We start from the raw sequence: 21,536 nt of genomic DNA on the forward strand, positions 1-21,536 counted from the left end.
CGAGGAGCCGGGAAGTGTCCACTAGGCGCCTTCAGGCTGCAACAGCCAAAGCTGAGTGAGCCGCATCAAAGCCTGTCCGTCACCCAAACTGCACGCACCTCTTCCTCAAGTAGACCGTGTGTCCTCAGACTCAAGACCGCTCCCCAGCTGTGGGATTATCTTTACCCTCCCCATCGGCACCTCAGTCCCCACCCCTGACCCCTGGCCCAGGGGCGCAGCCACCGCGGAGCCAGGTGACAGAGCCCACACGCACCCCCGTGAGGTCCCTGCAGCCCGTGGGGGCACACGGGGCACCTGCGCTGGGCGGCCGGTGAAGGGCGTCTCCAGCCCTCGGCAAGGGAAAGCGCGGCCAGGGGGAGCCCGCGGGCAGGGGGCTCGGCTCTGTGGACTCGGAGCCTGGAGCGGCCCGCCTGCCACCCTCTGCCTCCTTCTGAGGCCTGGGAGCTGCCAGCTGGCCCCCACCGCACAGCTGCCAGCTGGCTTCTGCAGCTCCAGCCACCGCCACTCACCCCACCCTGGCTGCTGCCCTGAGCTTCCCAGAACCCCCAGAAGTGGGGAGCAGCACCCACAAGTCTGCTTGACTTGGGTGGCTTCAAGGATCAGCATTTTGCCCCAGGTGAGGCCAGCCAGCACCCACCTGGCTGCCAGCCTGAGGCCTATTTCTTTGGTGACTCGGATGGCCCTCGCATGCTTGGGTATCACGTGCCAGGGCCCAGGGTCACAGTGACCTAACCTGGGCACAGAATGCTGGGAATCCGTGCCCCAGTACTTGTTTGGACTTGGCAGGCCTTGCCACAGCACCTGCCTCGTTCACGCGAGAATTTGGGGAGCACCCGCCGTGGACCTGGCAGGGGGGTGGGCTGGCCACATGTGGAAACCCACAAGCCTGGCCAGTAGCACCTGCTCTCCTACCAGGGCTCTGGCCCAGAGCTCTGCTGGGAGCCCGGCGAGGACCACGTCCACCAGGGTGGTGAGACTGCCACCCACCCTCCCATGGAAAAGGTGGTAGGGGGTGCTGTCTGGCCCTTTGCCGGCCTGTTTGCCAACCACAGGCCCCAGGTTGGGGCAAGGCTCACCCCGGTGCTGTGCAAAGTCCAGCCACTGGACCACAAATGGGGCTACGGAGGGGTTAATCAGGAGGCAGCAGGACCGCCAAATTGTGGGGAGGGGCTGTGTGGCGTCTCCTAAGCCCCCAGGCTGGCTGGTAAGGTGTGGATGAAGCTGTAATCCTGCGTCCGCACAAGCAGCCTGGAGACCCTCACTCAAGCGAGGAGGCAAGGCCAGACCCCAAGCTGCCCAGACCGGCCCCCGCCGGATCTCCTGCCCCCTCACTCCCATCTCCCCTCCCCCCCCCCCCAACAACCGCGCGCCTCCGCAGCCGCCACCCCCAGCGAGGACTGCGGCAGCCGCGCCCCTGGGCGGCGGGGGGAGGAAAGGGGGGGGGGGGCGGACGGAGGGTCCACGTCCCACCCAGAGCCCTCCTGGGAGTGGGCCACGGCCCTCGACCTCGGGGCCCCAGGTGGGCGCAGACCCGGGCAGCAGCCTGCGGTGGCGTCGCTGAGGACGCCGGCCACACGAGAGGCCCCGCCCCAAACGGTGCCAGCCGCTCACAGGCCGCCGGCTCCGTGCAGCTGCAGAAGCAGCCAGCGTCCCCGAGGAACAGAGTCCCCGAGAGCGCGCAGACCCCAGTCGCGCCCAAGCGCCCGCCAAAGTGAGCCCGGCCTGGCGAGTGCCGGGACCCCCGGTTCCTCCCGGACACCCCGTCCCCCGCTCGGGTGACACTGCGGCAGGCGCGCGGGCGGCGCGCCGAGGGCGGGGCCGCGGGGGGCGGGCGCGTTGCCATGGCGGCGGGGCGCGCGTAGCCGGAGCCGGAGCCGGAGTCCAAACCGAAGCCCGAGCCCGGCCGTGCGCGGAGCCGGAGTCCAAACCGGAGCCCGAGCCCGGCCGCGCGCGGAGCCGGGCGCAGGGCCCGCGGGAAGGCCCAGGCCGGACGGGCGCGGCGGGGCAGGGGCGCCGGCCGGAGCGCGAGGCCCCAGCGCTGGCCGAGTCCGAGCACGATGCAGGCCATGGACGCGGCCGTGGCGGATTTGTACGAGGAGGACGGCAAGGACCTAGCGGGCTACGACTTCGAGCCGCTCCCCACTCTGCCGGAGGACGAGGTGAGCCCGGGCGCGGTGGGCCCCGCCTCCCCCCACCTGCTCCTAGGGAGAGTCCGGGGGAAGGTGCCCCGGCTCCCAGGACCCCTGCCCCTGGCCCAGGTCTTGGAGGCCGCTCTCAGCAACGCCCCGTCAGCCTTAACATTTTCGCTTTGAGAGGACAGGACCCTTGGAATGTCAGCCCCACGGGACAGCAGTGGGTGGGTGGTCACTGAAGAAGTTGGGTCCTTCCGCAGGGAGGGTGGGGGCTCCTGATTATAAACGTTGGATGGATGAGTGTGGGGTGGGGCGTCGTGAGCGGGAGGGGGTGGAGCACTGTCCTCCTCCCTGCCGGCACCCTAGGAGGTCAGTGGGAGGCACTGGCCAGCAGAGCGCAATCAGGCTGGCCTGCTCAGGAGCTGGGTGGGGGGGAGCCCCCGGGACTGAGGGCCGCTGCCTGCACACAGAACAGCAGAGGCCTCCGCCCAGCATCCCGAGTCCCGAAGCATCCCCCCTCCCAAGGCTCAGAGGGACCAGCAGTCTCCGCCACATAGAGCTTCTGGTCATTAACTGGACAGGTGCCCACAGAACCGATTTGCCTGCACCTCTTGCTTCCCCACGGCACCCGCAGGCTGAGGCCTGGGGCCAAATCAACAAGCCGGGTCCCTCCATGTGATAGGTGGCCCCCCGAGAAGGCAGCCACTCCCAGGAAGACCCAAGGCTCTGGGGTCTTGGCAAAGGAGGGCCTTCCAAGCCTCCAAGCAGGCAGATGCCCCAATCCCTGGGCTTCTGTGCTCACTGTGGAGGGATCCTGGCATCATGCAACCATCCACGGAACGGGCTGTAACCGGCATGTTGCTGATGAGGACCCTCCAGTGCCCACGTGGGCGAGACTGGTGGCCAAGACTTAGACACGGCCACCACCCTCCTAGAGCAGATAAGGGGGTTCCTAAGGACCTAGCCACAGCCCCTAGGGCCCTCTGCCTTCTGCCTGCCATCCCCCCCACGCACACACACTTTTGCAAGAAGGCTGGCTGTTAAGGGCAGGGTTCATGACATGGTGGCCCTGTCCTTCTGGGGAGCAGAGCCTGTTGTGGGAACCCCGTGGCTGGCCTGCCAAGAACCGCTGAGGCTGGACCCGAGGGTTGGTGTGCCCCCCCCCCCCCGCCATGGTGGCCTGGATTTGGTGAGAGACAAGGCTGCAGAGAGGGAAGGCTAGAGAATAAATAAACCTCTGGGCATTTCCATGGCTTTGATGCAAAAAGAAAGGGTGTGCCCAGCCCACAGCCTTCAAAACCTCCCCCAGAGGACACATTTCAGTGTGTTTGTTAGAAGACTCACCTCCTAAGTCACCATCCAAAGCGGATGGAGAACGCGGATCTTTGTATCAGCGACCCCATCCTTTTAGGGCCTCCTTCGTGCCCTGTGGCTGGTGCCAAACAAACAAACAACAGCAGAGCCGGGATTCAGAGCCAGAGCCGGATCCCCGCCCACGGTCTGTACCCCCGTGGCCCTGCTGCCTTCGCTGGATTGGAGGGTTCCCTGGTGCCCCTCTGGGTTGGAGCAGCCCCCTAGCTATGCACAGTGCATATGGCTGCAGGGTTCCCATCGTCCTGTGACTGAGGCCTCCAGATGAAGTGGGATGCCACTGGGTTAGTAGCATCCATTGGGAAAGCTCAGATGAGCCCTTCAAACTTCTTTCACCTTTTGGGGGAGACAGGCACCGTCTTTGGGCATGCTCCCGTAAAATAGGAAGCCTGTCCAGCTCAAGCCTTGGAGCCAGACCAATGTCCTGTGCCAGTGAACACACCTGATCCAGACTTTATGCTTCCTGCATACATTCAACTCGGTTGGTGTTGAAGGTTTTAAATCCCCATCAGAGTCGTGTGACTGTACCTGCTAACATTATGGCGTCAGGTTGCACCTGAACAGCCATCCCGTGTAAGGTGAGGGGGTAGCCAGACTGCAACATCACCCATACTGACGGAAACCCCGGAAAGAGCCAGGACAGAGAAGACACGGGGCATCTTCTCACCCATGGAGGGGTGGTGGGTGCCAGACCCAGGACATGGACAGACTGCACAAGACATGGGAATTCACCATTTTTATAGCTGATTATAACAACAGACTGCACGACAGGCCAGGACTCCCCACGAGCCCCAGGGAATGTCCTTCCCTGGTTGTAACCCCAGGGAAAATCCAAATGGCCAGTGAACACATGAAAAATGTTTGACTTCATCAGTATCAAGGAACGCAAAATACACCGCCGTGAACACCTGTCCGCGAGTGCTAGATGGCAAGAACTGAAAGACTGTATGGTGGCCACGTCAGCAGGGACAGGCATGGTGGCAGACCCCCTTGCTGGTGGCAGTGTCCCAGCGCTTCCACTCTGGGTGTGTGCCCCGGAGGGTTCCCTCAGCTGCAAACCCCCCGGGCCCGTGGTGAGCAGGTCTGAGGCCCTGGGGGCTGTCGCCCCACCTGTCCCGCTGCACTGGTCGCAGCAAAGGTCAGGATGAGGGACCAGGCAGAGCAGCGGCTGCCGGAGGGGCAGATGCCAGGCCTTCTGGAGGCAGGTGATGTCGCCCTCAGGAGCCTCCAGGGGACAAGGACAGGGCAGACTTGGAGGTGAAGTTGGCACCAGGGCAGGGCATCTCCGGGCTTCTAGACTTCCCTGCGGTGTAGGGGGCTTTCCTATCCCTTCCGGGTTCTGTGAGCATCTCCCCAGCATCCATGCACCGGGCGCCAGGCTGGGCCCAGGGATGTGAAGGTGGGTGGGGGGCAGCCTGTGCTGCCTGGAGGCACCCACGGCTGTGGGTGCCCTGTGAAGAAACAGATATTCCCACTGGGCCCTCCGGGTCCACGTGATGACCCCACCCAGACGACACAGAGCAGCAGGCGACTGGGGAGGTGAGGAGAGCTTCGTGCTGGGTGACAGTCCGGAGTTGGAGGGGGGCGCTTTAGGGCAAGCACCCCCAACGGGGTACTATGCAGACCTCCCCAGCTTCCTCCAAGCTGCCAGCAGGCCCCGAGATTGTCCACAAGTGTCCTCAGCAATGATTTGGGTTTGTGTTGGGGGTTCCCATCACGATGCTCCAGGGTTGAGAAAAGTAACATACGAGAGTATGTTTGAAATGGACAATAACCATCCACGGTCCCTGTGGGTCCCCACATAACCCCGACTCACAGGGTTATCTCTGATGGGGTGGGGGAGGGGGGTCTTCGAGGCACAGAAGCTCCTGGATGGACCCACTTTGCTATAACCAGACAAGGGTCGTCAGGTGGGAAGCCAGCCCTGCCCTGTGGCTGACGAGGGGCTTCCCTGGGGACCAGCCTCCCTGAGGAGCACCCTTCCTCCCAGCCTGGACGGGACAGGGTTTGTGTCTGCACAATCTCTAGGGAAGGACAGTTCACAGGCCTGCTCACAGCCGAGGCAGCACCTTGCTGGCCAACAGTGAGGGGTGGGGTTCCAGGCCCTGTGGGCTCTACTGGGTTTTGAAGAACCTTCTGGGCCTGCGCTGAAGTCTGGGTCTGTACCCGAGAGGTAGAGCCACCAGAGGCTGCCCAGCAGCGACAAGGTCAGGTCACGCTGGCAACGGCAGGGGACGGCTGCGGTGTGGGAGGCCACGAACCCTCTGGCCTGTCACAGGCCCTCATGGGTGCGGGTCTGTGGCTGTGCTGGATGAGGGACTACAGACAGGCATCAGTGGGAGCTGCGGCCGGTGTTTCTGTTCCCAGCCTGTCACCTCCTTCCGAAACGTTGCTGCGGCCAGTGGAGCCGCGAGTCCTGCCCTGGGGCCCGTGGTATCCGGATCCGGGCCCACCTGGCAGCAAGGCTCAGAGCCCACGGGACCCGGAGATGGGCACAGACGTGCAGGACGCCCATGTGGCTCTTGTCTGTCAAGGTGGCTGGGGGTTCTGGTGGGGATGTTCGCTGAGGGAGCAGAGTGGCTGGCATGGGCTTCCCCGTCTCTCACCCCTGCCCGGCCCATTAGCCAAGCCTCAGCCCTTCTGCCCTCCTTGGGCCGTGGATTCAGGCAAGGGAGGGTCATTCCAACAGCCAGGGCTGGAGCAGGCAGAACGGAAGGGTGGGTAGCAGGCCCCAGAGGACAGGTGACCAGGGAGGCCATGGGTCAGGGTCCCCCAGCACTTGGTGACCCCCTCGCCACCATGCTGGTATATCAGAACCAGCGGCACATCTCAGCCCCGCCCTGGAACCGTGTGTCAGCTGAATCGTGCCTTCCCGTTGCAACAGCTGGGCTTTGGAGGGGCCAAGAGCATCTTGTCCGCGAGTGGCAGCTTCCGCCGTGTGCCGGAAGCAATGACCCACGGAATCCACCCCGTAAAGTCGCACGGAGAATCCGCACCCCACCGTTTAGATGCTCCCACCGTGAACAGGCACTGGGGGTTAGGGGCCTCCCCACTCACGGGGCATCTTCCAGCTGGGCCGGGGGCCCTCGACCTGAACAGGAAGTCAGGCTCTGGGCCGTGAGATGCCCCCGGGAGCACCCGACCTGGGCTCCCTTCTCCTGGCGGCACATTCAGTCAACAGCCGCGCAAGCTGGTGCCTGCAGCCTGTGCAGACACCGCGAGCACAGCATCAACAAGGTGCCTGCGGTGGGGACCGGCTCACGCTCGCGCCGTGGGCTTCACTCTCCTCAGGAGCATAAACCCAGAGTCTTTGGGTTGTTGTTAGTGTGTGTCTACTTGTGTGGTCACGTGCATGTGCGTGTGCACGCGTGTGTGCTGTGTGTGCACGTACACACTGCCAAGACGCCTCTTTAACGAGGCCCCACGAGCATCACTGGGCTCTCCTGCGTCCTGGGGAGCCCACGTGCTGCAGCGAGGGCCCTAGACTGAGCCAGATCAGACGGACCTTTCATCCGTGGACCTCAGAGGCTGGGAAATTCAGATTTTCCGGTTTGCCAGCCTCCTCCACGCCTGAGTCTAATCCTGTGCTCTGCTTTGTGCCCTCATTCTCCTTTGAAAACTCCCAGACCACCTTCATCACAGGGCCACACGCATTTCTGGAACCTGGCTGGCAGCTCTGACTTGGATGTGGGTGAACCCCGTGGCCCCGTCTTCTTGAACCAGCTTCCAATGGGCTGGCTGCCCTTCCCTCATCCATCTACCTCACAGAAAGAGCTGGAAGGGCCTGGGGAGTGACGTGGAGACTTGTGCTGAGCTCTGAGGAGGAAGCAGATGGTGGGATGTGCCAAGTCACGTGGGCACAGGCAGCCCAGGCCCAGGTCCCCTCCTGTCACCCGCACTGCTGAACCCCAGAGGTTTGGCCAAGGTGCTCATGGGGGCCACTCCCTGATTTTTCCTTCTTCTTTCTTTCTTTCTTTCTTTCTTTCTTTCTTCCTTCCTTCCTTCCTTCCTTCCTTCCTTCCTTCCTTCCTTTCTTTCTTTCTTTCTTTCTTTCTTTTTCTTTCCTTCTTTTTCTTTCTTTGTTTCTTTCTTTCTCTTTCTTTCCCCCTTTCTCTTTCTTTTTTCTTTGTTTCTTTCTTTCCTTCCTTCTTTCCTTTCTTCTTTCTTTCTTTCTTTCTTTCTTTCTTTCTTTCTTTCTTTCCTTCTCTTTCTCTTTCTTGGCTTAAGTTCTTTGTCCCCTTTGTCTGTGGTTGTGGGGATTCCTGCAATACAAATGGGGGAAATTCAAGGGCAGGAGCTAGGAGACTTTCCAGGCCTGGAGGGCTTGGCCACATGGGGAGAACACTCCTGTGTGCTGGGAGGGCTGGGCAGCTGAGGCTGGAGAAGGAGGGGGCTCCGTCTGTCTTCTACACCATCTCCCCTACCCTCCACCTCCTCTCCTGACCCCACGCACATGCTTCCTGCAGGCTCCAGCTCCCAGCCTGGCTCCCTGAGCTCCTCCCTCCCGAGGGCCAGTGGAACACAGTCCCACAGACGCACAGAGGTGACTAGGGCATTGAACAGCAGGCCAGATTAGGGCCTCAAGATCCAAGGTGTCTGACGTGTGGCAGTGTGTGTGTGCACACTCAGGGTGCACGTATGGGTCTGAGTGTGTGCATACAGGTATGTTGTGCACGTGTGAGGGTGTGTATAGCGTATGTGTGAATGTATGTGGGTGTGTGTGACTCGGGATTGCACAGGTGTGCACTTAAGTGAAAGTATGGGTATCTGAGCGTGTGTGAGACTGTGTGGCATATGCCTGACCACTGAGGACACATCAACTCATTTTTTGAGTGTGTTGGTACATGTGTGATTTGCATGTGTGCATGTGAGTGCACATGTTGGTGTAAACCCACGTGCGTGCATGCACAAGGGAGGTGTGTGCGTGTCTGACAGCGTGCGGGTGTCCGACGTGCATACATTCGGAGTGTGTGTGTGCATGCTGGTGACGTAGTCACAGCGGAGTCTAGTCAGATGTGAACGCTGAGCCCAGCACAGGGAGGCCTGGGGTCTGGCCTGCAAGAGAAAGCCCCTTGACCTGGGTCCTCCGTGGACTGACTGGAGCACCTGCTCTGCTACGGGCTTCCCGCACACTGTGCATTTGTACACGTCGGCTCGTCTCCACCGGCGCCCACGGCTTGCTTACGACCTGAAAGCCCTCGGCGTGCCCACCGAACCACGGGTGGTGAGCCTGTGGGCCGGGTGCCTCCGCCAGTGGGCTGTGGGGCGGCCAGAATTTCTGGGACAAAGAGCTAGGTCCCGACCACAGGAGTAACACCTGTTCCCAATGATATGCTGGTCATTTTGCCAAATACTTTGTGGCTTCTGGCATCCAGGGAACAGTGGGCTGGGTGACATTCTGGGTTTGTTGTTTTTCCTTAAAAAGCCTTTGCCTACAACCCTGTTTCTGACGTAAAGTGAAACGTCGCCGCATGCTGTCTACTTCCCTGGAATCGGTCTCGACGTGGGGGTGCCGGGCCTTCCCTGGGGAGGGGGCCCTACGGCGGCCTGGGCCCGTCCCCAGACCCGTCTCAGCCGCGGCCTGTCTTGGCAGGAGAACGTGTCCCTGGCCGACATCCTGTCGCTGCGGGACAGCGGCCTCAGCGAGCAGGAAGCATGGGCCGTGTGCCTGGAGTGCAGCCTGTCCATGAGGAGCGTTGCCCACGCGGCCATCTTCCAGACCCTCTGCATCACGCCCGACACCCTGGCTTTCAACACCAGCGGGAACGTGTGCTTCATGGAGCTGCTCAGCGGTGAGCCCGGGGCGGGGCAGCGGGGGTGGGCCGCGGAAGGTAGCTTTGGGGCACAGTGTGGACACGGGCGCCCTGGGCCGGCCCAGAGCAACAGAGCCCAGGCCTCCCTGGTCTCCTGGTGGGATCTCCAGCCCCGAGGACCGCTGAGGGAGAAGGAGGCGGGAGGGCCCTCGTGCACGGCCCATATGGTCCCCGCAGGGACGAGCCGGGGGCTGCCAGCTCTGAGGCATCCGGTCCTGCTGGCCCCCAGGGAGTGCACGTGCAGAGGGCATCGTAGCGGGCACAGGAGGCCGCCTGACATCTGCCTCCAGTGTTCCCGTGGCCTCCCCTCCCCGCCACTGTGCTCTTGGGACCGTTTCCCCACACTTAACAGTGAAGAGTGAAGTTTTCCCTCTCAACCGCTGTTTCCTCAGGGACGCGGGGACAGAAGGGGGTTGGGAGAGAGCCATCGGCCCCCGGGAAGCAGGAGGCGACGCGCCTCCCTCCGGGCTGGCGGGTTTCTCTTCACCCTGGGCGTTGTGGGCGTGTGACCAGAGCCTTCTCTCTTCCGTCCCCAGATGACCCCGAGGGTGCCTTTGTTCCCCCCGAGTTCGATGTGACCGGGAACACCTTTGAGGTGGGTGGCCAGGCCGCTGGGGCTGGGGCACCTCTGTGCAGGGTCGGGGGGGCTGTCTTGGGACACCCACCTTTGTCAGACTCAGGGTCCCGATGGGGCAGCTCGGCTCTGGTGATGGCTTGCTGTCTGGATGCACGCTTGTCATGACAGCTGTAGAGTATGTCTCCCGAGTGCGAATTTACTGGATTTAACTTGCTAAAAGCGTCTGGAACTGGCAGTGGCGGCTGGCGGGGAGTCACAGTTTCTCGGGGAGAATTAGCGGAGGGTGGGTCGTGGCACCCAGAGGAAACACGTGGCCTCTGAAGCATCAGTCCCCAGCGGGAGCAGCAGCCACAGCAGGCTGCTGTGGGCCAGCATCACCAAGGCCCCCCGGGCCCCGCCCCCGCCCCCCCCCCCCCCCCCCCGATCCTTAGAATGGACCCCGGGGCCCTGCTGTGTGCAGGTGCGGGAGGTCCGGGTCGGGCACGAAGGAGGGGCTGGAGAGCCCAGCTTTCCGCAGAGCCCCAGCCCCTAAGACAGTGGAGAAAACGAAATCACTTGTTAACAAGTAAGTGTTTAGTTACAAACTCAAACTGTAGATGAAAACACATTAGCTTAGTGACATTAGGCTACGTTTTCACCCCCAAATGAGAGTTTTAGGATTGGCTCCTCCTATGCCCAATTTTCCTTTAAAATAAGCTGGAACGCAGCCCCTCGCTGAGAGGCCCTTGTCCCAGCTCCGCTAGCAGCAGGATGCAGGCCCGAGTCGCTTGTGGGTCAGGTCCCTGGCTTTCCTGAAGGGTCAGCACCAGGCCCGCGTGCCCTTCTGTTTGTGGCTGTTCCCGTCCCTGGTCTGTGCACAGGCTTCTGCCTTTTCACTGCATCTTTAATGTTTATTTTATTTTATTTTATTTTATTTTATTTTATTTTGAGAGATAGATAGATAGAAAGAAGAAACAGGGGAGGGGCAGAGAAAGAGGGAGACACAGAATCAGAAGCAGCTCTAGACTCTGAGGTGTCAGCACAGAGCCTGACGCGGGGCTCGAACACACGGACTGCGAGGTCATGACCTGAGCTGGAGTCAGATGCTGAACTGACTGAGCCACCCGGGCGCCCCTTCACTGCATCTTTAGATCCGGACTGGACATGACACTAAAGCCCAGAAAGTAGTGATGTCCTCCGCCCCCGCCCCCGGTCCGCCGGCCAGGCTCCTGCACTCCTTCCCTGTCCCCTCGCGGTTCTGTGCCTAAAAGCAGTATCGTTTGTTCGCGCTGTTTTTAACATTCTAAAACGAGCATCAGCTGCGATGCGTGCCATCCTCCGGAACTTCCTTTTACGCACTTCCACGAAGATTCATCTGACCACGCGCGCTGTCATTGTCACCCCTGTGAAGTAGCGAGCCTCTCCGCCCGCGCTGCGCCTTCTCCGTGGGTCTGGGCCGCAGCTCCTCCGGGGCGTGAGCCCAGCGACGCGGCGGCCACACGTGCGCTCCGGCCGCCCGCGGGCCCGTCTCCTCGTGCTTTTCTTCAGAGTCTCACCGTCTTGCCGGGACCGTAAAGGTCTCGTCTGTAACTTGTCTTCACACCGTCTTTAAGGCAGCGAGCGGCTCTCAGCCTCTTTGGCTCTCGGGACCCCTTTACGCCCCTGCAAATCGCAGAGCAGCCAGAGCCAGAGAGCTCCTGTTTGTGCGGGTTACGCCTACCGGTCCGTGGTGTAGACCAGGGCTGAGACGTGGGAAGCGGTTACCTAGTAATTCACTTAAAAATAGCAATAAACTGCTGACTGTTGACACACAGGCCGTATTTCTATTAGCAATAGCAGCATTTTCCCAAGAAAACAGCGAGAAGAGTGGGGCTGTTTCACACATCTGCAAGCCCCGAAGCGCCCTGCTCTGTGGAAGCCAGCGTGGTTTCCACGGCAGCGTGCGGCCTGTTGCGATGGCACCGCGGGTGTACCCCGGAAGGTCCAGGGTGCGCTCGGACCGCGCGACACAGAGGCGGCAAAGAGCATGACCCGGTCACCCTGAAAACCGTTCGCCCCAGGAAGGGCCCCTTGGAGGTCTCCTGCCTTAGTATAATCTCCTCTCAGCCTTAATATAGTCAAATTTATTCATGTTTTCTCTCGTTGTTAGTACTTGTTGTACCTTAAGAAACCTCGCCACCCCCAAGGTCTAACAGAGACGTGCTCATAATTTCTACATAATTGACTTTTTTCTGTAGCTGAGGTAAGGGCCCGGTTTTATGCGTTTCCCTGTGGATACCCGCTCCTGGACCTGCCAACCCCGATGCTGGCCACGGCCGCTGTGCACCCAGCTCTGGACAGCACGGTGGGCTTCCCGGCTCCGTGCTCCCGGCCCCTGCCCCAGACCCAGCCCTCCCGGCTGGGCACCCGCTCCTGTCCTTTTTCAAGTGTTCTGACTCTGCTCAGCCTTCACTCTTGCACGTCAATCTGAGAATTAGCTATCAGGTTCCACAAAATCCTCTGCTGAATCAAGGGGCATCTGGGGGGCTCAGTCGGTTGGGTGTCCAACTCTTGGTTTCGGCTCAGGTCACAATCTCGCTGTTCATGGGATCAAACCCCACGTTGGGCTCTGTGATGACAGCACAGAGCCTGCTTGGGATTCTCTCTCCCTCTCTCTCTCTACCACCCCCCCCCCACTCTCTCTCTCTCTCAAAATAAATAAATAAACATTAAAAAAACACCTCTATTGAATCTGTCAGTCACTTTGGGGAGAATTCAGTCGTTATAAGTTCTTCTCCATAAACACTTCTTCCTTTTCATTTATTTAGATCTCAGTAACATTTTTTCACTGTAAGAGTCTTGAATATCACTTATTAGTTTATGCTCTGGAACTGCATATTTTCTGCTTCTATTCTAAATTGATGGTCATCTTGTCATTGCATTTTTCTGCTTGTTTGTTGCTAGTCTTTGGAAACACAACTCACTTATTATCTCAATCTTATGTCCATCCACCTTGCTAAACTCTTTCGTTATTTCCCATAATTTACAGATTCTTTAGCTTTTCTATCTAACTGACCAGGTCACCAGCCTGTACAAAGGTTTTGCATCACGTCTCCCTTCCCATCCTGCTCTGTGCCCACAGGAGCCGCAGCAAGGTGCCAGGTAGCACAGTGTAGCGGGCCCGCATCCTGCCTCAGGGACACGGGGCTCAGAAAGTGCTGTTTCTCCCCTTCTGGGGGGAAAAGCCAGGGTGGCGTTTGCTACGTGCCTGCCTTCTGTGCCGTGTCCTATCACGAATGTACCTTAGGCTTTACGAAAATGTTTCTGCACCCTTTGAATTGATCATTGAGATTTTTAATACTTACGCATTTATTTTCTAATGTCAATTCATCCTTTCCTGCTTAGAGAAACCAGGCCAGCTGTCTTATCTTCTTGGTGCACTGTTGCACTGGATCTGCTGGTGCTTACTCTGGGGTTTTGTGCCGTTTCCGACTGGTACTGGGGGCAGGGCCCTCTCAGTCTGTGCGAGCGCCCCTGCCCCTGCCTGGGAGGGTTTATGTAACAACAGGGCACACTGCTCCTGGAGGGCCGGTCCCACTTACTTATGGGGCCACCTGTTCCCTTTGAAGGAAGTTCTTTCAGCGCTGCTCAATTTTTAACAGTTACAGGGTCCATCTATTTTGTATTTCTCATTGAATCAGCTCTCTGGTAAGCTGAATATTTCTGAAATGTACCCATTTTTAATTGTTTTTTAAGTCATCGGCGTTTGGTTGTAGACAGTGTCCCTTCTTAGTCCCTGCACTGTCTGTGGGACATTGGATAATTTAAATTCTCTTCCCTTGCACTTGTCAGTCGCACTGGGGGGTTTTACTTTGTTAGTTTTTTCAAAGAGCCCACTTTATACCACATGAACTTTCCTGATGTGGTTTCATTTTCTTTTTCGACTGATTCTGCTCTACTTTCCATTCTCTTTTCCTTGTTTTGAGTTTGGCAAGTATTCCTTCTCTAAAATAAGTTGGACACTCAGCTCATCTGTCTTCAGCCTATCTTCCTTTCTAATATGAACATTTATATCCAAGGCTATGAATTTCCCTCAAAACATGGGTTTAGCTGCATCCTGCAAGCTTTGCCTCGTAGCATCTGCAGTATTTTCTACTTCTAAGTATTTCTTTTAATTCCCACTGGGATTTCTTCTTTAGCCTATGAGTTGTTTGGCAACAAGAATGGGTTGAGTTTTTTCTGCCTTTTTTTGAGGTGTAATACACATACAGAGACACACATGTCACAAGCATGGCAGCACCCTATGGGGTGCAGGGCCAGGTGGGTCCATGATAGAGTCCACAACCCAGCCTGTCCACAGTGACAAGCAGGGTTCCCAAGTCTTAAATGCTTCACATCTCTAAAATCTTCCTATAATGAAAAGTCTTGTTTTCTGAGTTATCTTAATTCCCAACGGGTGATAGGTGATTTTCTTTGTTTTTCCGTCCATGGAGCAAACAATCCTTCTTACGTGACACGTGAAAGGGGCCTGCAGAGTGCACTGATGCCTTGGTCCCAGTGTTTGCATGGGCCCATGCATCCCCCATCAGCCCTGTGATTCCAGGGTCTCTGTTCTACTCTTGTATTAGCTTCATGCTGGTGCCTGTTCCTGGGGCTATCAGAACATCCCTAAGTGTCACATCTGGAGGTCTCCAGGTCTCCAGGAATAACTGCACATGTCACATGGGCTCGTCAGGCCTGCCCAGGCACCTGCTCCTGCCCGCGTCCTGGGGTGGCAACCCCCTGCCCATAGGAACCATGGTGGCAAATGTGTTTTCTTCATGCCACTGCTGCTGTTGGCACCAAGACGCCTCTGGCCCTGACCTCTGTGTCTCTGCACTATTGAGCGGGTGCAGCCCATTGGAACACTTGCTGGGCATGTCAGGACTGAGCCCATCCCCTTGCCCACCGCATGCCTTCCAGACCTCTAGCTGGCACAACTCATGCTGCTGCCCACCAGCCCCTGCCGGCCTGGTCTTGCCCCCACATCTGCCCCGGAGAGAGGACAAAGATAGGTAGCAGTCCTCAAGTCCTCATACTGAATTCCCCCTTGTGACCCTACCCCACCACCCACCCACTGCTGGGCTGACCCTTCAGTCTCCCTAAAACCCAAGATGCATGGAAGCTGGCCCTCCTGGGACCATCCTCTGAACATCTCAACCCTTGCTCAGGAAACCCCAGGGATGGGCTAGTTTCCAAAAGCTAAAACTATGACCCATGACCAACATTCAAGGCCTGCCCCAGGCAAGCCCCCGACTGCTACAGGAGTCTTCTCTGGACCTTATCACCCTGAGTATGTTCGGGTTCCAGTGGAGCCTAGCCAGGATGACCTCAACATCCGCCACCCACTATTACTGCCCACTGCCATTTGTCCACAGACATGTATGTCAGGCCTCACAGTGAACAGAACAGATGGGCTCCTGCCTCATGGGAGTCATGGTCTTTCACAGGGGATAGACTTGATGTAGGCAGTGGGCTGGGTCCTGAGAGAGGAGAATGGGGCCTTTCAAGGAGATGACAGGGTCCCCAGCCAGGTCAAAAGTCCCTGGAGGCCACTCTATGAGAAAGTGATATTCAGGTTGGAACCTGAAGGGTGAGTAGGGTTCACCAGATTGAGACCTTGGAGGGGCTTCCAAGACAGAAGGAAATGTGCAAAAATGCTTGAGTGGCAAAGATGCTGATATTGGCCAGTATGTCATGGACAGTGTCATCCAACAACCAATAAGAAGTTTATTTGCTGAGTTATTGTCAAACTAAAAGATATGGAATGATGGATGAGTGGATGGATGGATGTTTGGGTGGGTGGGTGGGTGGATGCATGGATAGATGTGTAGATGGATGGATGGATGGATGGATGGATGGATGTGTGGGTGGGTAGATGGATGACCATAGACAGGTGGTTGGATAGATGGGTACCAGTGTTCCTGAAGGGAAATAGGGAGTGGTAAAGGCATAAGCAGATACCCTGGCCTTGCAGGCACAGAGACAGGTTTTATTCTCAGAGCTGTGATGAGGGTGGTGGGCAGAACTGCACCCCCACAGCTCATAGTCCCGGCTGGAGTCCTACAGGTAGGGCCTCATAGGGTTTGCCTCTCCTTCTACCCCAAGCATTAGCAACCAGCAAGGTCCCTAAAACAAGGTATCTGCCCAAGTCCTTGAAGCCCCTTGACTTAAGTTTGGCCCCTTCAGGAAGCCCTGGACACTGGCTGTGTGGGACCCCAGGCAGGGGCCCCGGGGTGTGATCGACATGGTCAGTGTGTGAAAAGAGAGAGAAGGCTGCCCTCTTCTTGGGGACCAGGGCTGGGAGTTCCAATGTCTTCTGTGAGAGGTGGGGTAGTGGCCCAGCGGCCCAGCTTTGGGCATGGGGAGAGTGGATGGATTTGGGAGTCATCAGTGCAGCTCAGCCATGTGCATGGGAGCCCAAGCAGGCAGTGGGATGCCAACACTGATTGGTGTGTGGGGTCAGGGGACAGGATTGCCTTGTCTGTAGAGAGCAAGTTTGTGGGCCTGAAGTCTAAGAGGCTTCAGTGGAAAATGACAGAATAAGGGGCTTCAGAGGCCAGGTAGAAACAAGATACATCCCAAAAAAATAAGTAGCTTCTCTTTGTATTGGTAATTACTGGTTAGAGATGAAATGGAAAATGTTTCATTTATAACAGCAACAACAACTATAGAAAGTCCGGAGTAAATACAGCAGGAAGGATAGAAATGTAAAGTGAACCGCTTTTTCAAAGGTAAGAAAATAGGATGCGAGAAAAGGAGGAGACAGACCCCATCCCTGCATCTGAGTTTGCCCCACCTTTTGGGAGGCATAACTGACGTATGACGTTGCACAAGTTTGCGTACAAACTAATGACTTAATACATTTGTATCTTGCAAAATGATTCACACTACTAATAGGGTTAATTAACACCTCCATCACGTCATTACCATTTTTTTGGTTGTGAGAACACTTAGCATCTACTCTCTTAACAACCTTCAAGTGTATAATACAGTGTTGTTCACTGTAGTCACCAAGCTGCACGTTGGATGCCAGGAACTTACACATCTTATAAGCGTGAGTTTCGGTCCTGTCTCCAACATCTCCCTGTTTCCTCCACCCCCAGCCTTTGGCAACCTCCACTCCACTCTCTGTTTCTGTGAGTCTGGCTTTTTTAGATTCCACATAGAAGTAAGAGCACCCAGCATTTGTCCTCCTGTGTCAGACTTATCTCACACAGCCTAATGCCTTCACGGGCCATCCTTTCCTGTGGCTGAATGATGCTCCTTTCTTTGCTGATTCTTCCAAACACAGACAGGCTGCTTCCACTTCTTGGCTTTTGTAAGCAAAGCTGCGTGAGCATGGGGTGCACACAGCTCTTCGATTGCCTGATTTCACTTCCTTTGGACATGTACCCAGAAGTGGGATGGCTGGATGATAGGGTTATCCTGTGTTTAATTTTTGAGGAACCGCCGTGCTGTTTTCCACATGGGCTGCACCAGTTTGCATTCCCACCAGCACCACATCCACACCAACACATATCACCCCTTGTCTTCTCAATAATAGCCATCCTAACAGGTGTGGTTTTGATTTGCGTTTCCCTGATCGTGAGTGATGGTGAGCATCTTTTCAGGCACCTGTCGGCCATCCGGATGTCTTCTTTGAGAAAACCTCCATTCAGTCCCTCTGCCCATTTTTTTAATCAGATTGTTTCCTTGCTGTTGAGTCGTCTGAGCTCCTCATATATTTTGGATATGAACTGCCTATGAGGCAGGTGGCTTACAAATATGTTCTCCCTTTCTGTAGGTTGTCTTTTCATTATGTCGACTGTTCCCTTCACTCTTCAGAAGCTTGTTATTTGCTGTCATCCCACTTATTTGTTTTTTCTTTTGTTGCTTGTGCTTTGGTGTCGCATCCAAAAACTCATTGCCAAGACCAATGTCTCAGAGCTTCTTCCCTGTGTTTTCTTCTAGGAATGTTATGGCTTGGGGTCTTATGTTAAGTCTTTAATCCATTTTTTGTATATACATACATACATAGGATTATATAAATAGATGAATCATTGATGAGTAGATAGGAGATGATGATGATAGATAGATAGATAGATTAGATAGATAGATAGATAGATAGATAAGAAGGGAAGGGAAGGGAAGAAAGAAGGGTTATTTCCTCAAATTCTCCCATGGAGTAGACAGATACATTTTGTAGCTTTGATGGTATTTGTGATCTCACAATTTGGATAGCACATTGTAAGTCAAAAGCCCCAAAGAGATAACTTGGGCATCGTGGGATCATGCTCCATGGGATTCATACTGAAATGTATCTCTCCATGAGAAATTAGTTTTCCTTCCAGCACCTCCCTAGGCAAAGGCACTAGGCAGAGGTCGCTGCATGTTCCTCTCCAGGCCCATCTTGTCCAAAAATACACCTGAACCAGACCCTCCTCCCACACCACTCCGCACACACCGCTATTAAGTCCTTGGTTCATTCTGCTGATTGTTTACTTGTTCATCTGCCCCTTGGTCCATGACTTCTCTTCCTGTGCTCTGACAGTCAGGATCATGTCTCTTCTCTTCTTGATTTTTGAATTTTTCCACAATATAATCATGCCCACAAAAACATCATATTAAATACACTTTGGTGATAAGAGCTGTCGTAAGGATACATGGCAGTCACTGATTGCCATGTCACCATATGCCTCCTTCTGTGAAGCTTGGTTAAGAAAATCAAAATTGAGAAATCCAAATGTATAGCATCTAGGATTCTGCTCAGGGCTAATTGTCTAGAACTAAATCCTCAAGGTCTGCTTCTCTTGGTGCCCTTTTGTGACCTCTGCCTGACTCTAGCCCCAAGCCTTCAGTCTAGATCTTTCTATATTAAGATTCAATCCAAAGAAGATAATTCTGGGGGCACCTAGGTGATTCAGTTCATTAAGCGTCCAACTTCAGCTCACGTCATGATCTCACAGATTGTTGGTTGGAAACCTGTGTCGGGCTCTGTGCTGACAGCTCAGAGCCTAGAGCTGCTTTGGATTCTGTGTCTCCCTCTCTCTCTGCCCCTCTCCTGCTCACACTCTGTCTCTCTGTCTCTCAAAAATGAATAAATGTTAAAAAAAATTTAAAAACAAAGAAGGTAATTCTGGTCGGCTTTGATCTTGCTGAAAAGTCTCAAGCACTTTGGGATTCTCTGGTTTTGTCTGAGATTCTGCCTAGTTTAATTTTTTTCCTCATATGTGTGAACAAGAGTGCATATCACACTGTTATCACTGAAATAGCATTGGAGGAAAGGTGATCAATTATCTTTGCTTTTGTACATCTTTGTGCAGTAATGTTCCAATTGTTCCAGTGAGATTGCATTGCTATTTTAATTTCAAAAGCTCAAAGAAAAAAAAAACTTTAAATTTTTTTAAAAATATTTAATCCATTTTGAGTTCATTTTTGTCCATTTTTGTAAGTGGTGCAAGATAGTCCAGCTTCTTTGTTCTGCAGGTGATTATCCAGTTGCCCAACATTTATTGAAGAGATTGTCCTTTCCCCATGGAGTATTACTGGCTCCCTTGGCAAATATTGGTTGACTGTATAGACTTGAGTTTATTTCTGGACTCTCAATTCAGTTCCATTGGTCTGTGTGTCTGTTTGTATTCCAGTACCATGCTGTTTGGACTGCTATAGCTTTGAAATCAGGACATGTGATGCCTCCAGCTTTATTCTTCCTTCTCAGGATTGCTTTGGCTATTTAGGGGTCTATTTCTTTCTATTTCTGTGAAAAATGCCATCAGAATTTTGATAGGGATTGCATTCAATCTACAGATGACTTTGGGTAGTATGGACAAATATTTAACAATACTAATTCTGAAAATACTAACAGTACCAATACAAAAATTTAACAATACGAATTCTTCCAGCCCGTGAATATGGCGTCTCTTCCCATTTATTTGTGTCTTCTTTAATTTCTTTCACCAAACTTTTTTTTCTTAAACTTTTTTTAAATCTTTTTAATGTTTATTTATTTTTGTTTTTTTTTCAACGTTTTTTTTTTTTTTTTTTTTTTTTTTTGGGACAGAGAGAGACAGAGCATGAACGGGGGAGGGGCAGAGAGAGAGGGAGACACAGAATCGGAAACAGGCTCCAGGCTCCGAGCCGTCAGCCCAGAGCCTGATGCGGGGCTCGAACTCACGGACCGCGAGATCGTGACCTGGCTGAAGTCGGACGCTTAACCGACTGCGCCACCCAGGCGCCCCTATGTTTATTTATTTTTGAGAGAGAGGGAGAGAGAGGGAAAGAGCGTGAGCGGAGGAGGGGTGGAGAGAGACACAGAATCCAAAGCAGGCCCCAGGCTCCGAGCTGTCAGCACGGAGCTTGATGCAGAGCTTGAACTCACAAACCGTGAGATCATGACCCGAGCCAAAGTCGGACGCTCAACCGACTGAGCCACCCAGGAGCCCCAAAGTCTTAAACTTTTAAATGTACAAAGTTTTCACTTCTTTGGTTAGATTTATTCTTAATTATGTTTTTGATGCTATTGTGAATGGGATTGTTTTCTGTATTTATTTTCCTATATTTCATTGTTAGTGGACCAAAGATAACTGGCTTCTGCATATGGATTTTGTGTCCTGCAACTTTACGGAATTGTTGATCCTTCTAACAGGGTTCTGGTGGACTCATCAGGCTCTTCTGTATGTAGGATTATATTGTGTGCAAATAGAGACAGTTTTACCTCTTCCCTTCTGATTTGGATGTATTTTTTTTTTTTTCTTGCCTGATTGCTCTGTCTGGGACTTCCAGGGCTGTGTTGCATAGGAGAGGGGACAGTGGGCACCCTTGTCTTGCTCTGATCTTAGAGAAGAAGGACTCAACCTATCACCGTTGAGTGTGATGTCAGCTGGAGGCTTGTCACATGCGGCCTTTGTTATGTTGAGATATGTTTCTTCCCCACTCAGTCTCTTGAGAGTTTTTATCATGAAAGATGACGAATTTTGTCAAATGCTTTTGCTGCACCTACTGAGGTGGTCGTACAATTTTCATCCTTCATTCTACTAATGTCGTCATCAAGTTGGCTGATGTACAGGTGCTGAACCACCCTTGCAACCCTGGGACAAATCCCACTTGACCATGGTGCGTGATCCTTATGATTGTTGTTGAATTCAGTTTGTTGACATTTTGCTGAGAATTTATACATCTATGTTCATCAGGGATATTGGCCTATAGTTTTCTTTTGGTTCCTTATCTGGCATTGGTATCAGAGTAGTGTTGGCCTCACAAAATGAGTTTGCAAGTGTTCCCTTGTCTTTAATTTTCTAGAAGAATTTAAGAAGGATTGGTATTAATTCTTCTTTAAATATTTGGTAGAATTCCTTAAGGAAACCATCTGGTCCTGGGCTTTTCTTTGTTGAGAGGTCTTTGATTACAGATTCAATCTCTTTTCTAGTAATGGTCTGTCCAGATTTTCGATGTCTTCATGGTTCAGTCTTGGTGTGTTTTATGTTTCTAGGAATTTATCCACTTTTTTCTAGGTTATCCGATTTGTTGCCGTGCAGTTGTTCGTACTAGTCTCTTAAGATCCTGTGGATTTCTGTGGTGTTACTTGTAATGTCTCCTCGTTCCCTTCCGATTCTGTTAATTCGAGTCTTGTCTTTTTTTCCCGGTTAGTCCAGCACTAGGGTCCAC

The 21,536-nt window shown here is 54.3% G+C and overlaps 1 protein-coding gene across 3 annotated transcripts in view; it reads left to right on the forward strand.

Annotated features, from left to right (window-relative positions):
* The first annotated feature begins 1,562 nt into the window (after window positions 1-1,562).
* The window catches only part of KNDC1 (kinase non-catalytic C-lobe domain containing 1), a 66,198-nt gene continuing 46,224 nt past the window's right edge, over window positions 1,563-21,536 (forward strand). For 2 of the 3 annotated variants that reach the window (XM_058698215.1, XM_058698216.1), the window contains exons 1-3: window positions 1,573-2,159; window positions 9,097-9,295; window positions 9,853-9,911. In XM_058698215.1, the coding sequence (XP_058554198.1) occupies window positions 2,058-2,159; window positions 9,097-9,295; window positions 9,853-9,911 (360 nt within the window). In that variant the 5' untranslated portion in view covers window positions 1,573-2,057. Of the gene's footprint in view, window positions 2,160-9,096; window positions 9,296-9,852; window positions 9,912-21,536 lie in introns of all 3 variants that reach the window. The other variant, XM_058698217.1, reaches the window with a different exon arrangement.

Source organism: Neofelis nebulosa, chromosome 13 (genome assembly GCF_028018385.1).
Source record: "Neofelis nebulosa isolate mNeoNeb1 chromosome 13, mNeoNeb1.pri, whole genome shotgun sequence".
Classification (NCBI taxonomy): domain Eukaryota; kingdom Metazoa; phylum Chordata; class Mammalia; order Carnivora; family Felidae; genus Neofelis; species Neofelis nebulosa.